The sequence below is a fragment of the Patagioenas fasciata genome, chromosome 1 (genome assembly GCF_037038585.1).
Source record: "Patagioenas fasciata isolate bPatFas1 chromosome 1, bPatFas1.hap1, whole genome shotgun sequence".
Classification (NCBI taxonomy): domain Eukaryota; kingdom Metazoa; phylum Chordata; class Aves; order Columbiformes; family Columbidae; genus Patagioenas; species Patagioenas fasciata.
Window position 1 is genome coordinate 144,984,925 of NC_092520.1, and position 17,254 is coordinate 145,002,178.

The 17,254-nt window shown below is 38.4% G+C and overlaps 1 protein-coding gene across 1 annotated transcript in view; it reads right to left on the minus strand.

The window, feature by feature from the left end:
* Positions 1–17,254, minus strand: part of LOC136103960 (potassium voltage-gated channel subfamily KQT member 1-like) — a 491,583-nt gene that overhangs the window by 210,198 nt on the left and 264,131 nt on the right. Inside the window, exons 13-15 of the mRNA XM_065842505.2 lie at positions 7,436–7,511; positions 3,828–3,922; positions 2,828–2,868 (exon numbers count right to left, since the gene is read on the minus strand). Of these exons, the coding sequence (XP_065698577.2) occupies positions 2,828–2,868; positions 3,828–3,922; positions 7,436–7,511 (212 nt within the window). The remainder of the gene's footprint in view (positions 1–2,827; positions 2,869–3,827; positions 3,923–7,435; positions 7,512–17,254) is intronic.

The window sequence follows — 17,254 nt, forward strand, 5'->3', positions numbered from 1 at the left end:
CCTTTTGTTTACAAATGAGATTCTTAGCAGTGCCTTTGAACTGTAAAAATATCATATTGAAAATACATTTTCAATGTAGAATAAGCCATCGATTCTGAGGAAACCTCAGGAAGAACTCTTTTTCTAGACGAGAAGGGCAGTGCAAGAGTTTGTTTCCCCCCAAAACAAGCCGATACTACAACCATTCATCACTGTTCATCACTTGATTATTGGTGGGTTAGGTAATACCAGGACTAATAATTTAGCCTAGTTTTAGTTCTGCAGACTGTTTATCTGGAACTACTTATCTTATTTTTGGATTTGTGGGAGGTTTAGATAAAATAACTGCTGTATCAAGTAACTTTTGGTTTTGGTCTTGGAGACTCATAACTGAGCTTAAAAGGTTTTCCATCTCAAACAACCCTTTTCCCAGTCAGTATTTACTCAGTCAGTTTGAGGGCAGATCCATATGTTTTTGCAAGAGGTATGACTTTGTAGATTTGGCATGCTGTGGAGGTAGACATCATTTTTAGCAGGGCCACCATGTTTTTGTATCTAAGAGAGCTGTCTCAAAGCAGCTATTCAGCAGTAATTTTGCAAGAAAGGACTAACAAGGCAAACTAGTTACATGGATTTCCTAAATATCTCTGAAGTCCTATGATGCTCTCCCCAGTAAGACATCCATCATGAATTCTGAATATGAGGTTACCCCAACTTATCTTACCTCTGGAAGACAGTGGGATTTTTCCACATATTAAGTCAAAGCAATAATTTTTGATAAAAGATGATAATGAGTGATAAAAAACATGTCAGATTTTGACTTGAACTTTTTTTTTTCTTTCCCCTTTGATCATCTGGGGTTGCATTGGCAGCCACTGCAGGACATGGCTGGTACAGCAAGTTGCTGTGTAACCTCAGCCCTGCAAGCAGATCATTCACCTTGCTTTTGCTGTCCAATGTTCTAGTGTAGGCTTTGCATATTAGTTGCCCAGGACTGAATCCATAATCAACACAACACCATGGTTCTTTCTCAGTACTTTAGACTCTTTTCACCACATGAACACTTTGAAAACTTGTTAAAATCCACAGACGCATCTAAGATCCTCTCAATGCTTGCTATGGCCCTTTTGACCCAAAATTTGGTCACTAGACTTCCTGAACTTATTCAGCTTCCCAAGCTGCTCAGAAAATCATTTCACAATTAGCTTCTTTGCAGCCAACACTTCTAGCTACTCTCACCTCTGAAACAAGAGGTTGTTTCATAAAAAGTATCTCTAAAACTAGGGTTTTTTGAGAACAAATCACAGTTCTAATTTGGTTCCATTACATTTGAAATAAAATAATACATTCTTGAAGGTAATCAAAATTCTTCAGTAAATTTAGCTTGCACATTGTGGAATGAGTTCCCAAGCATAAATATTTATAGACGTATTTGAGCAGATGGGTGATTTTCCTGTCATCTAATACCAGCTAAGATACAGTGAAAGAAGACTGTACTACAGAGTCTTCTGCAGCAATCAGATGTTAGAAATGTGTTTTGAAAGATGCTCCTCATTCTGACATTGTAAACCATTTTGACCACTGATAACATGGCATTTTCAAAGGCTCTGGAATAACTTGGGCACCCTCAGTTACACTTACAACCGTGAGTGCTCAAAGTCACTCAGAGATATGGGACTTCAGTTAGTCACTTTTGAGCTTGTAAGGACGGAGAATGAGACAGGGCCTCTGGAAATTTGAACTAAATCTCTTGCAATAAAAAAATGACTGTTTCTTTCTGTCCTTCCCATACAGGCACTCAGGTTTCTAATCTTCATGAGTCCCATCACAAGGTTTTCCCAGAATCTCACTGCTGTGCACAGCCAGGGAATTCTCTTGAATTTTCAGCTAAAATTTGGTTTGTTCTTCTGCTTGCAATGTCCTTTCCCTTACGTATTTCTTTTGCCTCCCAGGTAATTACTCCTATTGCAGAATTAACAGACAAACCTTTCCACCCCTATATTTTGAAAAGAACAAATTTCTGTTCCCCACTAATGGAATAGGTTCTCCTTTTCATTAGTCATCCTAGTATTTCTTCTGTATTTTTTTTTTTTGCAGTTTGTCTTTTCTAAAGACATGAAATAAGAATTTTGAAAACTATGCCACATAAGGCCTTACTTCAGTCACATGCAAAGACATGTATACCCTGTATGTCTTGAAAATCTCCCTCTTCATCCTAGGATCAGATTAATTTTTCATGGATATATCACAGCATTTTCTTACATTTAGTTGGCATTTGCTTACAATTAATCAGCATACCAGGCCTTGTTTTCCCATAAAAAAACTAGACTGTTCACCACTACCAACATGTAAGAGATTTTTCTAAATTATTTGTCCTGTGCCTGATCTTGCTTTTTTAATGTTTGTATTTCCTACCATTTCTATCACTCTAGATTTCAAGGCTACCTCAGTTCTTCCCGAATGATACTGCTGATCTTCCTTTGAGCTTTCCAAAACTAAAATCCATAGGGTTTTCAGAAAGGAAGAAAACTTTTTAAATGGAACCAACAGGTATTCAAATGCCAGCACAAAGGATTTAGAAAGAATATTTTTGTGGAAAATTTTCCAGCAATGTGTTTCCAAGTCATCATGAACCGATATACATTTTTAACACTTATTCTTAATTTCCATTTATTCCACTACCACTTGAATGAAAGGTATTTATTGTTTCATAGTCATTCCAGAGCTTATGAACAGGATTAGGTATTCACACATTATTGGTTGGATTATAAATCCATATTATTATAGCCATGGGTATTTTCACGAAGTTATGGAGCTAATCATTTTATATAAAATACAGTCACTATACCTGGGAGGAAAAGGCCTGGTTTTCCCAAAGAATGGTCCAATCTGAAAAGCAAAAAGAGCATTACCAACAGCACAATTATCAAGCAACTTAAAATTTCTTGCTCAGAAAAGCAGAGAATTTGCAGTAGCTTTAAACCTAAAACAAAGCAAGTAAAAACATGAGACTACCATGACTTTCTGCACATACCATCAGCAGTTAGTTCTTCAGAGTTTTTTCCAAAATAAAACCATATTATTATTATTTTCATGAGTATTACTGTTTTATTTCTTATACTTTCATGTTGTAACTAAAATATAGTTCTCCTGTGTCATATGTAATCTAATAACAAAGACTATACAAACAGAATGGCTTCTTAATAACATTTGCAACTATTCCTTGAATCTCATGCAGGCGGATTTAATAACTATATATGTTGACACAGTAGATTCCGTTCAATTGGATTTTTTTTTTTCATTTAAGGCCCAGAGGAGTTCATTCCGGTGTCCCAGTCCACAGTGTTAATTTGTAAAGAGAAAAGGACTTTGTGCTGAAACAGAATAGTTTTGTGACAAAATATTTCAGCTGTGATCCCAAAACTCAGAGGAAGCATGTGCAAGGAGGAATTTGGGAAAGGAAAAGTTCCAGATAGAGAGGGAAGCACAAGTGAAACAGATTTCTCTCAGATGCAGAGAATCATAGAGCCTGGATAGAAAGGTAAATCATTATTTGAAAAGTTTTCCTTTACTAAAAAGAGAGCAGAAAAGGTCACTTCATACTATAAACTTTACAGCATGCGCCTTAATAATTTCTTTTAATTTATATAATTTGGAGGAGGAGGGGAGGAGGATTGTGAACTTGGTCATAAAAAGGGTTAAAAATGGCTCCAAGTTAAATCCTCTAGATATTGTGCTCCCTGTTGTGCTTGCAATTTTGGACAATTACTGTTCATTAAGAACACATCTCCCCTAAAGCCAGCTGGCACCAGAGAAATCAAATATTTCATGAGGTAGACAGGGCCTACCTTCTTTGAAGTTCTTTTATCCGAACCATCATATTGAGGTGTCCTTGTGAGTACTGTTCAATCACATCGCGTACATCATACGGTTTCCGAGCTTGCTGTGAAATAAGTCATACATGAGATTGAAAGGTAAGTGTAGTTTAAACTTCATTTTATTTCAGACATGCCATCATTCTACTTTTTATCTTCCAGAGACAATTTGCTTTCCATTTTGAAATGGCTGTTGCAATGAATAAAACATAAGTAGGCATTGTAGGAGTGCATATTTATTGTGGAGACGGAGCCAAATGATTCTCATCACTGTCAGTTAAGAGTCATGTCTTCATGTTACTTCATACTGAGCAAAATATTAGACCTTCACAGTGTATTTAAAAAATACAAAACCAAGATATATAATTTATCTAAGGCTACCATGTGTGATATTTCTTGGCTTATTCCAAAACCATATGTTAATCATAATGTCAGAGGACTGAAACACGGAGACTAGCCCAATTCATAACACTTGGACCCGGAATCAAATGCCTCTAAAGACTAAAGATGATTGGTGACAGAAATATTATTGCTTAAGCAACTGGGAGGACAGATGCTTTGCATAAGTCTGATGACTGTTGCACGTAGATTTTGTTTGCACTTTTTTATCTTTAATGTTACCCACTAAGTCAGAAAAAAGAATACGCAATTTAAGTAAATTCAAGTTCAGATAAAAAAACCTGCCATCTGCCCAGATTTATTCCCATTCTGATGAGAATCCAGATGCTTCCAAGCTGTGATTTCTTGTTGTAACTACCAAGGCAGAATTTTGAAACAAGTCTAGAGAATTTGCATAAAACTGCGATTATACACAGCACAGCATTGTAAAATTTTATCAAGTAAAAGTAACTTGTGCATGTGGCAGAATAAGCATAAATGCTGTGCTTTCAAAAATACCAGCCTTTTCAGAGCCATACCAACCCCTATGGGAAATGTGGGGCAAGATGTCTATTTTTTGGCTCCAACTCAAGAAAAGAAGAAAAAAAGAAAGGTAAACTGCAAATCTAGTAATTGGAAATTACTGACAACAGCTCATTAGTCATCTTGTTGTCTGTTTCCACTGTCACAGCTTCAGCCAGAGCCATTAGCATGCACCACTGCACACATGCATTGGACACCTACAGTATGTGCTGGAGTCATGCTTGGAAGGCAGCCACAGGATCCTAGAAATTTCAAATTAAAGCATGGAACTGGAATGGAAAAAAATCCTGTGAAATGAATGGAGAAGCAAAAGCTCTTTGTGATAAAATGTTTTGCTTGTGCTCAGCCATCGTCACTTACCTGCATTATTACTTTCAGAAGAGTTCATCATTTTGGTACCGTGCATCAACTTTTATGTGCATTTGTGAGAAGAAATACTTTGTGGGGGAGGGAGGTTTCAGCTTTCAGTTTATTGCCTTTTTTTTTTTTTTCCTTCCGCAGCTTCACTTTTTGCAGACGCTGACACATCACTATTTCTGGCCAGAAAAGCAGCCTATTGTCTTCACCCAGAGAAACAGTGCCAGTATCACTCTTTAGATCGACTAGTGGAGATGCTTTGAGAGCATTTTGGCTAGATCCTCTGTCCTTTTCTTTGGACACTCTCTATTTAAACACGATGCATGGCGCAGAGCCAAGATGTGCTGGGGAGTTTTCCCCACCTCCCTCCCCTCAATTCCATGGGCTACTATGTGCATAATTAATTCTACTCATTCCAAATTAAATTTCCTTTCTCCCTCAAAAGAAGTCCTCTATCTGTTATCCCTTTTAACAAATCACCAGCTTTGAATTCTAGAGTTGTAAAGTACCGTACACTGCAGTCTGCCTGAGTCTTCTTTAAGGCATAATCAAAATATCCTTCCAACTTTCACCATTTTTCTCTCTTCCCATAACGTTTTAGATCCGAGCATCTTATGTGCTGCCAAACTTTGGCACAATCTCTTGTCATGTTTTTATTAAGAAATGCTAGTACAATACAACTTAAGAAGGGAAGTAATGGGCTTCCAGGGAGGTTTAGTAAATGCAGAACTTGAAGAACTTCTTTAACTTTCATTCTGTTCATAATCCCAAATCCTGGCCATTAGGGCTCAGCAGTCTACATCCAGCAAGCTTAGAACTCCTAATGCAAAGCTCTAAATAATATTACCCAGCTTTGAGCTTCCAAAATCTAATTAGCATGGGGAGTCCTATAAGCTCTATTTCACAGCCTCAAGAAAGTAAAAAATGGAAGAAAATTCCTTCTTCTTTTTTCCCTATCACTAACACAAACTGAGAGAGTTCTCTCCATAGACTGAACAAGTTCAATTTTTAGGGTTTGGCATGGCTGCTGTTGGCTGACAACTCCAGAACATTAGGTCTCTGGTGGTTTGAAATCTCCTAATTTAATCCTAACTCATTTATATATCCATTTTATTTTCCAGCAATTACGTTTTTAATTTTTTTTCCCCCGTAGTATTTACCCCTCTGGTGTATTTACAATGCAATTCTTCTCTCCTCATGTGTGCTGAGTTAAACAAAACGACTTATCCTCATTTTCATAAGGTAAGGCCAACTGTAGATAAATTTCTGCCATGAGCTTGGGAAATGTATGTGCTATTCCGTCTCCCCTAATTCAGAGCCTTTGGACTGCTGTGAGCTTATCTCAGACTTCTAACCCTTGCAATTAAGTGCTCAGCTGTAATCAAACTTGCTTGAAATTTAGGTTCTTGTTTTATCTTTTTAAAACCTCTTCAAAAGATTTACGAAAGTTGATTAACTTGCAGTGGACCATCTTGGACAAAACAGCATGAACTTTCAGGTGGAAATGAAAGGAGCTTTGAAAATCAATTCAGGAGTTAATTATTCATTTCCATCGCTTCACCACCACATGAGTGATGAGAATGATGATACCAGAGTCACATTCCAAACAAGTTTTATCATAATGGGCCTTACTAAACTGGCAAAATAAGCACACTTACTTGGAGTACTTTGCAACCTGATGGAGAAATTTAACTTAACACTTCATAAAGACAGCAAATTTCTAGAGGGCAGATGCCTCATGATGTTGCAAAATAAAGTCTCTCTATGATGTCCCATTCTGGGAAACAAATTTGGAAATGTGGGCTGTAAAGGTGAAAGCAACTTTACACAGCATAGTGCTCATCATTAAGGTCTATTGATCTGTCAGCCATTTATGGCACACAATTAGTTGAACATTCTTGAACCAGTCATTAGATGATCAGTATAGACAGTAACAGTATTTTAGTAGACACTTCAACAGAGTCTTCACTTCTTCTAGCAGATGGGTAAGTAGTTCATATATTAGTCAGTACAGTAAAAAAACAGAACCCCAACAAAACAAATGCAGTGAAAGAGAAATGAAAAATAACTATGCTGACTCCACAAATTCAGAAGTTTTTCATGTCATACGATACCCATAGATAATTGATAGTTTTGCCCTTGCTATGAAAAAATCCACACAAGCTAAGAATGAGGTCGAGACCCTAACCACTACATTTGACTTATTACAATCTCATGCACAAAACCAAGTTAACTCTCGGAGCACTTTCAGTGTCATATACTTAAGCCTACAGTTTGTACTTACGTTTAATGGTGCTGCTTACCTGAAATTTTCTTCTAGCTACAAAATACTGCATCCTCCTGATGACTTTTACAGCTGTTCGATGCGCTTCAGTTAAACTGCCAAGAAACACAAATACAGACATGCAGCAGTGGAGGAAAAAAAAAGGTAAGAGAAATAACTTAATGGAAGATGTTGACTCTAAGCACCAAAGCCTAAAAATATGTTATATGTCTGCAATGCAAAATTGTGCCATAACACACTGTGTGTACATGTGCATTTTATTCTGTTGCTGTACTGTCTTGTATATTGTGGTTCTACGTATAAAAAACTGGTAAGTGAGACAACAAAAGCAGGTGTACAAAGATTACATGTGTGGAGGGGATTAGACAGGATTACTGTCAATGCATACAATTGGCATCAGTTTGAAGAATGTGAAATGCTTTTAGAACCATTACCGTATTCCTTATTTTGTTTTTATTGACTGTTTGCCCATAAGCTCTATTGCACAGAAATTAAGCCCTTTAAAAAGTACTTTAAATTCTCTAGGAAGGAAAGGAACATTGAAGTATCCCATCTAAAAAATAAATAAAGCTAACAAAACACATCCTCTTGGCACACAAATCTTTGTGTACATGTGGCTGTATTGGTATTCAAACACAGAAGTTGACATAATATAACCTTGCAATATCACTTTGTTCAGAGGACACTGTATTTGCATAACATTAGTTGTGCCATTCAGCTTGCAATTAATTGCCACACCCTCTTATTTACCATGAATTTTGGATAGGGCAGAAAGGAAGCAGGAATATGGTAATTATAAGAGCAAGTATTTTATTTAAGGAGTGGTTCCTTCACCATGGACTTCTTAATTTATTAAAAATGAGTGAAACAGAGAAAACAAAGATTTTCCTTCTAAGGAAGCAGCATTGTTAGGAAGTCTATGTTCTATACAGACATCATCTTGGGCATGTGATGATAACCCTAGGAAATCTTGCCAGTAAGTTTCCCAAGTCTCCTGAAAACACAATCTCTGCTTTTTCCCAGTGTATCTGACCAGGGAAAATGCCAGCTACTTTGATGCCCCATTTCAGAGATAAAGTTTTTTAAAAGTGGAAAGATTACAGTGCATTATTTCAAAATGAAATAAATAAAAGCTAAACAAACAGGGCCTGTATTTAAGAACTAACATAATTTTTCATTTTTATAATTTCTCTTTGATAAAAATAGTGCTTCTGATTGGGTGAGATACTACAGCCACAGGAACAGGGCTTTTAAAGTAAGCTTTAAACACGTTTTTCTTCTTCTTCCCAGTTTAATATTAAAAACATGCAAAAATATGCATGAAACTCAGGTTATACTGCATAAATCCTCACACTTCAAATATCTATGTATATTCATGCACATGTATACACACTCATACATGCAAACACAGAGAAGACAACACAGGGTGAGCAGATTCAAGAACTTCTATACCATCAGCACCATTGCTAAGTATGAATCTTTGCATCTGTGTAAGCCCATCAAAGGGATTTCAGAAGTGTCACTGATGGCCTACTAGTAGTTTAGCCTACAGAATTTTTATTATAGTGAAAGAATAGCTCACAGCTTGACAATCAGGGCCCCAGCTGAGCTCCTGCAACCAGTGACTAGAATAGAAACAGCATTTTGCTTGCAAATGGCACATATTTGATAGAGAAACCTTTGTCTGTCAGCTTGTACAAGTTTTTTATATATATATGTGTATTTGCAACCAGAAAATCAGTACAATTTAAGGTTTAGGGTTTATACTGTTTTCTTTGTGTACTAGTTAAGACAAAAGCTTGAAATTACACCTTCACTCTAAATGATGTGAAACTCCATATACATATGCTGAAGATTTTTGGGTGTTTTCAGGTTAATCCATAAAAAATGGTTCATGTATTGTCTAAACAGCTGCAAATAGACAAGCTTGAACAAGTCAGAGATGGAAATAAAACCAGGTAGTAATTTCCTCCTAATTGCCCTCCTTCAGAGGAAATCAGGGCTACAGAACTTTCTCTAATGTATTACCAAGTTTAAGTGTCCAAAACCATGAGGCTGACTCTTCGAACCTGACGCACAACTGAACAAGCCTCATTTTTAGAGAGAAAAGCTATTTATTTGTGAAATAAAGCAAGGAAAATCACCTGACTGTGATTCAAAAGCGCTTGATAAGTGGCCTGTTCCAACTGGCAAAATTTGCCCCAATCTTGTTGGGAGCAAGTTTTGAAAAATAAGTTATTGTTCGGATTTGATGGTCACTGGTATTAAACTGAGAGACAGAGCTACATGAAATCTGGCTTTAATGAAAAAATACAGCATGAAAAGGTGCAAATCCATAGACTGAGATATCCAGATGTGTTATCTTAATTGCCCCTATAAATCCATAAGAAGCATAGCAGCTCTAGATGACAGAGAGCAGCTGCAGATGAGTTGAAGTTCCTGCTGTGTATCATAAGCAGAGTTGTCCTCCCAGCGGGGGGTTGTGGCAGTGTGGCTGCCTGTGATCCTAAACATTTTTGGAGACGTTACTGGATTTTCATAGTTACCTAGCACTGATGTCCAGAATGGATAATTACACCTATTACTGGCCGGGTTACATTTATCCCTGTATTTAATACAATGCGTTTATTCTGCTAATCCTTATATTTTAGCCCCAAAATTTGGATTGGGCAAAACCATGATAGCCTGGAGGGTGTCTGTGTGTTACATGCCAGGAGCATATGATTGGAGAGAACAAAAGGATAGAGGTGCTTTAGGTCATGCTTTAGTGATCCCCAGCAGAAACAAAACACTGCTTGCAGTGAACCTCTGAGACATTTTGAGACATGCAACTCATGAAACATCAACGTAGGGGGTTGTGGTGGACACCATACTTGCACACTCTTTCCATGTGGCATTTTCTACTGACCGAAGACAGAAATAGACAGATCTTCACAGGTATTATGGTGTCTAACTCCCATGGAGGCGAAGATTTAACTGCTTTCATAGCTCTAGCCCCCAAATGAAGTCATCAGGACCTGAGCACTTACTCTAAGGAGGAATAGGGGTGAGGGGGTGACTACAACTCTGCCCCTATGAAAACACACAAGTTCTCCTGCCTCTGTGCAGCAGAGGGCAGTGGCACACACACACACACACACACGCACACGCACACACACATACAGTAGGAGATGCTCTCCAGTATATTAAAAATTATTTAAATTGTTTCAAAGCTTTTCCCATAAAACCAACCATATGCTCTAGACCTTGTAAGGATGGGGTCCATGCTAAGGTGGCGTGTTACTATTGGATGTGTTGTTTTTGTGTATATTTTGCTCAAAAGAATGTGATTAGAGGTTTATTGACAAACAATGGAGTACTTTCCCATCTTTTAACCTAAACAACATGCAAGAAGGTTTTGTTAAAACCTTTCCCGAAAAGACTATAAAGGAGAATAAAATGACAAGAACAAGATTAAGTGATCGTGGTTCTGGAAAGTTATGAGCACATTAAGAACTTAATAATGGAAGTTTGTAACATCTGTAACTACAATGGATACCATGAAATGTCTACTGAAATAACATGTACTTGGATCTATTAAATGATACTGACATCATCTATAACTGTGTTCTCAAGTGGTACCCAAGCCTTGGACATGTTTACAAAACAGCATGTGTTCCTTACCTCTCTGTTATCTGATTGCTCAGAACAATGGTCAGTTTTAAAGGCAGTCAAACCTATCCTCAACTACAATGAGTCTCTCCTAGTTTGGCTGATGCACTCCTGGGCTGTCACATCCCCGTGGTAGGTCAGGGAAAAAGAAGGGCAGGTGGAGGGCCTGGAACATGTATGTTAACAAGCAGCCCCCAGCCAGACATGATGCTGAGTAACTCTCCAGCAACTGTTTGAGTGGATGAGGAGGAAAGGGGCTGCTTGTTGCTGGCTGACTTGACCTTCTCCTCTGCAGGTTTTGAGTCTACCTGTGTAGCTGCAGAGCCCAGTGGGATGACGGTATGCTGAGGAGGTGTTGCAGCCCCAGGTTTGCTCCTGTGCTTGTGGCTCAGAGAGCACTGTGAAAAGTCACTACTTTTAGCTTAAAACACTTGGATGCATTAAAGGTTTTTTTGAATTTTTTTTTCAACTGCACAAAGGCAGTAGCTTAAGCCAAAGAAGCCAGACATTTTCAGTTGAAAATAACTGAACCAGAGGTGGAAACAGAGATGATCAAATCAACTCTGGAAACTACCCATAGGGATTTTTAAAAATTGTATTTTATATAGTACTCTGTTTGTTAAAAGCTTGTGTTGTCCAGTTCAGACATACTTATTTTCTTCTTTTTCTTCTTTTGTATGGAGTTCAACAACTTTCAGCTTAGTGTGCTTTGGAACAGCCAGGGAATATTTTAATCAAAAAACACATATATAAAGGGACCCTAAACCCAGGCAAAGTTACAACAGTTCCAGACCATGCTGAGGCACAGCTCAAGTCTCCACACAAGCCTGTTATCAATGTGATGCACTTTTCAGTCCAGAAGCATTTTTTAATCATGAGAGTTGATTTCAGTGTAGAGATAAGGAGAAGGACTTTATTCAGGCTGCACTGCAAGATGGCAGCAGATAGTGGAACATGCATTCCAGGCTGCTCTTCCTGCCATTTATTCAGGTGTCATGAATTAGAAGAGTTTTTCAGTGTAATGTAACTACTTTGATCATGAACTGTGGAAAGTAAAGGCCACTTCAGCAAGGTCAATTATAGCTCTCCGTCCCAGTTTGCAAAACTGATTTGAGGATACATGCTTACAATACTTGGATTACTGCTGAGCTTCATTTTTTGGCTATCTTTTGAATCCTTAGCAGCAAAATGCACATAAAGTCACACTAACTATGTTTTAATACCGGTAATTGGATAATGTAACTCCTGCCCAGAGCAAAATACATCATCGTCCATTCCAGGGTTGTTCATCTTGTCAGCACAGTGACTAAGTCAGTGATGGCAACTGAAGTGTAAAGAAGTCATTTCAGAAGCTCATCCCTCCATCTGCCTTTATGTTTTCCCATCACATTTGATTAAGAGTATTCACGTTCTGGGTATGTTTCTTGGAAAGAACTTTGATTCTCAGTCATAACTTTAATTTTTCTCATGCACACATCTCAAATGGGCTGGTATTTTGTTAGATGAAATATAAAGCAAGCCTTATTTGCACTGAAAGCATTACCAGAATTAGTGTTAAAACATAGATGTTGGTGTTACAGGGTACTTTTTGTCTCCAGATGTACATAACATAGGCCACTCATTTTCAAAAGTGAGATTTTTCATTTAACTGCAGAATCCCACTGTTAGTGAAGGGCAACATTTAGCACAGAAGAATATCACCTATATTCAAGTGTAGCTAAACTGTGTAATTATCCCATCATATGGACAGCATGCAACAATAAATTGTTGGAGGACAAGAAGGGTGGGAAAACAGAAACAATAAAGGACATAAAACTAGAGAGTTTATTACACAAATGTGCAGCAGTTAGTCCATATATAGTCACACACATTATGTGGACCTTCTATTGATGGAGACAAGTGATGGAGAGAGATGGTTCTCATCACAAGAACCATAAAGAAAAGAGGCTTATATAATGTGTTTTAAATGGAGAGGGAATTTACAATGTCCAAATGAAAAATCTTCCTACCAATAAATGAAAAGAAAATCAGTATTGCCTTCAGCTAAGTGAAGCCAGACAAAATGCCTTGAGCCTTTTAAACTGCTCAAGTTAAGAGAAGGTTTCAGCTTGAACCTGACATGCAAACACCTGGAAATGTCAGGCAATGGTTCTGATTCCAGAGCTCATCCCAAGCCAGGAGCAACAGAGAAGTACAACATAAATGTAACAGACGAGGTTTCCAGACTTGTAACATTTCATCACAGCCTTGTGAAGATCAGATACTTTTGGAAAATTTCCATCACTTACATGATGGAAATTTTATAATATGCTATTTGCACTGAAACATGAGAGAACATTTCCAAAAAAGTTGACACAACTTTATTTTTGCCATTATTCGTAATCAGAATTCCACCTTAAACCTACCACACCTCCATTCTAACCACATCCTTATCTGAACTTTTTATTTGCAAGGTCACATTTGGCTCAAAACCATAGATAAATTAGAATTTTCTTCTCTCAAAACAGAGCAGCCTGGAGGCCTATTTGGCTTCACGGACAGCCTCAATTTATGAAGGAATGCTGCAGATTCTGCAAATTCCTCCTCAGCAGGTACAGTCCCAGGCAAAGTAGAAATGAGTACAGAAGTGACATATTCATGAGGGGCTATAATTCTGGCACTTGGTTCTTTTGCTGAAGATTTTGTGGTATTGGTCTCTCCATCCATCCCCATATACACTGATGCCTCTCTGAATTCATTCCAGAATGCAATTAATTGCCTCTGGTTGTACTTGCCCCTCTAACCTTGCCTTCCCTGAAGTGCGTAAGAAAGCAAGCAGATTTCCTACAGCAGTGCTCCTAGGGATTGCAACAGGGAAGACAGTGCAGGGATAGAAGAACAGCTCTGAGGAGAAACACTGTTAGAAGAGGGAGAACTAAGACATCATTTATAGGCAATAACTGGCCAGACAATATCTCGGCATAAACAGTGCTGGGAGAAGATACAGGGCAGGGTGTTTTCTTTATGTTGTCTATGAATAAAAAAAAAAAAAAGAGTAGAAAGTTCCTGAAAATAATGAGAGGTACATGTAACCTGCTCACTGAATGTGAACTACTGAGGAAGAAAACACCTTGAACTTTGAGTTGTTTTTCTCAACTCTAGACAGTTGGATTCTTCAGTTACAAGTTTGTTCTGTAATATTACAAAGTGGTTTTATTGAGAAAGTGAGAGAAAAGCTCTGTGTTAGTCCCTTGCTAATTAAAATGCATAATTAAAATGAGTAATTAAGCTTACTACAGAACGCTCTTGTGTCTAGAAGCCCAACTGCCCTCGAACAACAATTTATCAGCTGAACTGTCTCTGAGAGTTAAGTAACCATTGGATATTTTGGTTACATCTTTCCTCTATGTTTTGTTGGCAACAAAATAAAAGTTCTGGGGCTATTTTCTGCCAATTTATTTTTTCCATTCTTCCTGCAGTGTCAGAACAAACAAGATGATGTCATACGGATGTCTTTTCAGTATGGAAATAAAAATACAGAAATATTTAGTTTTTATTTTTTTTCCCCCTGAGCAAACTGCTGCTAGAAATTGCCACAATAACTTCTTGTACTCACTGTACCATGACCACTTCTGGTCCCAGAATAGGTGTAATGCTCTCTTCTCTACACCGGTACTCATTTGCTTACAAAACAGTATCTAGCCACAACTACCTTCTTGGGAGGTGAACAAATGTCACCAGACAATGACACGTTTTAAGCCCACATATCACAGCAGCTGCTGATCCTGGCAGATAAAGGTATTTTTTCACTTCTCTCTCTTTAAGGCTTGGTCTGCATCAATTCGCCTTTTAAAAAAGGCCAACAGAACTGAATGCTGAGCTAGTAAAAGGCACCAGACAATCAGCCATCACCAAGTCCAAACAACCTCCCAGCAGAGGAGATGCCTTTCTGGAACACGAATAGCATTCACAGCCATGCGGTGGGAACTAGAACGCTATTGCCTTATTCTATGAGCTCTGGTTTGCTCACTTTAAAAAATGCCACAGCTCAAATTAATGAACTTTAAGACTTCATTTTCCTCTTCACTGTATTCAGCATTTATGGGAACAACGTGGTGTTGTTAATATACACCAATGACTGAGCACTGTATTTATGCCTCAATGATTTTCTGTCATGAGAATATAATGCCTGGCAAAGACTGATTCTCTGAAATACCAGTTTGTTTGGGGTCATTAATCTTAATTCCTATCTTGCCTGAATAAGAACTGGTTAACAGTCAAGACAAGGAATAGTTCTGAGAATTAAAACTTCAATGGCTTTTGGGTTGCCCAGGGCTTTACATTTATTTAAAATATAAGTCATTAATTAATCTGCACCAAGTACTAGGGAGAGACCCAGTGGAATAGAGTAAAATGCTTCTCATGGTTTTAAAAAACAAAAACCAGTAGCTTTTGGCAGGATTTTTCCTTAGTAGCTCTTGTGATTTAGTAGTTACAGCAGGGGCTATGGAAACACAACTTCTGGGTTCTTGAATTGATTGATTTAGCTGTCCTTTGTCTCTCTGGGTGATCTTGTACACGTCCTTTTACCTGGCTATGCTCTAGTTTATATGTTTATGAAGTAAGTGACCTAAGTCATGGAGGTGTCATGAGGCTTACTTCACTGAGGATTTTAAGGCAACTGGTTGTCCCAAATGAAGACATATTTTATTTATAGAATGACTCAGCAGAAAAAAAAAATGACAATATGTATTTCCCTTAATGATGATAAGGAAAAAGGAGGACTGATCTGCAGGCTTGGGGTAACTGCCATGCCACTGCCTTCTAAGCAGAGAGTGGTTTCCAAGGCATTCTCCCTTCTCCACTTTCATAACCTCTGCTCCTCCTCTCCTGAACATCTGAGCAATCTATTTGGGAATTAGCTCCTTGTTCACCAGATGCTCAGCAATGCAAGACATGTGCAGCATCTGAAGCCAGACAGGACCATTACATCATGAAGGTGACCTGCTCAACAGTGCAGGGGATTGCACTGCACACAGCTGCCCTTGTCCTGAGCCAAAAACCTTGTGTATGACTGAAGTAACTTTCCAGAAAGGCATCTGGCCTTGACATAAATACCTCTATATACTATTAAAAAGTGCATTATTTTTTATTTAGATTTGTCAGTATTCAGCTTCTAGGCTCCTCTCTCAGCAGTAATTTTAGCCTTTTACAGCCCTTTCTACCAGGGACCTTCAGTGGTGTGAGATGCACTGCCTCTGGCCTGGCAGGGAGACCAGGCTATGGTGCAGGCAAGAAAACGTGCTGCTTTCTTTGAAATTGCAAGGAGAGACTGAAATCCAGAACTATTTTTATCTTTTTTTTTTTTTTTTTTCCTGTGATTTAAGCCATGCTGTCAAGTGACTACAGAAATGCATAATGGAAATGCTTAGACTGGCAGGAATGGAGAATGAATGGGAAGGTCTGCGTGTGGAAGTGTTGGAGAGGGTAAAACAAACAGCACAAAAAGCCCTATGAGGATGGCAGGTGCTTGTGGGAATACAAAGAACAGAGTACAGTCAGGAGCTGCCTACACTGAAAAAAGGACTCCAGCCACTAAGAGGTCATGGTGGGAAAACACAGAAAAGGGCTGGAGTCTTAAGACACCCTGAAAAGGACAGAGAGGACATTAGGGCATATCCTAATGATATATAGAGGTGGGAGAGCATGGAAAGGTAAAAGATCCTGATCACTGTCAGTTCCCAAAAGCAAGAAAGTTTCACTGGCACCTGGTCGCCATCCTGAGGAGATCCCAGCAGACGCGATGAAGACTGAAGAGAGCATCACTTGACCCTCCGTGCTGTCACAAAAAAATCTTGATCTCCCCACCTGGATACGTGCAGCTGGGACGCAGCCATGGTGGGCAGACTGCTCGGATACACACACGTTTCTGTGTACATGATTACGACAGTGTGCACCACTGAAACCAGGCATTTTAAAATAAAATCACCTTACCCTCCCCTAGTGTCTTGTATTGAGCTTTGGTACACAATAACCACTTTATATCAGCAGAAAAGTTCTCCAAAGCTAGCTCTAAATGCGACTTACTATCTGATCAACTTCAAATTTTCCTTTCAAATGTTTTGTCAGAAACACATATATTCTCACAATGGCCTTGCAAACACCCATCACAAAGCCACAACCTGCTTTTGAGCTCCAGCACCAGTTC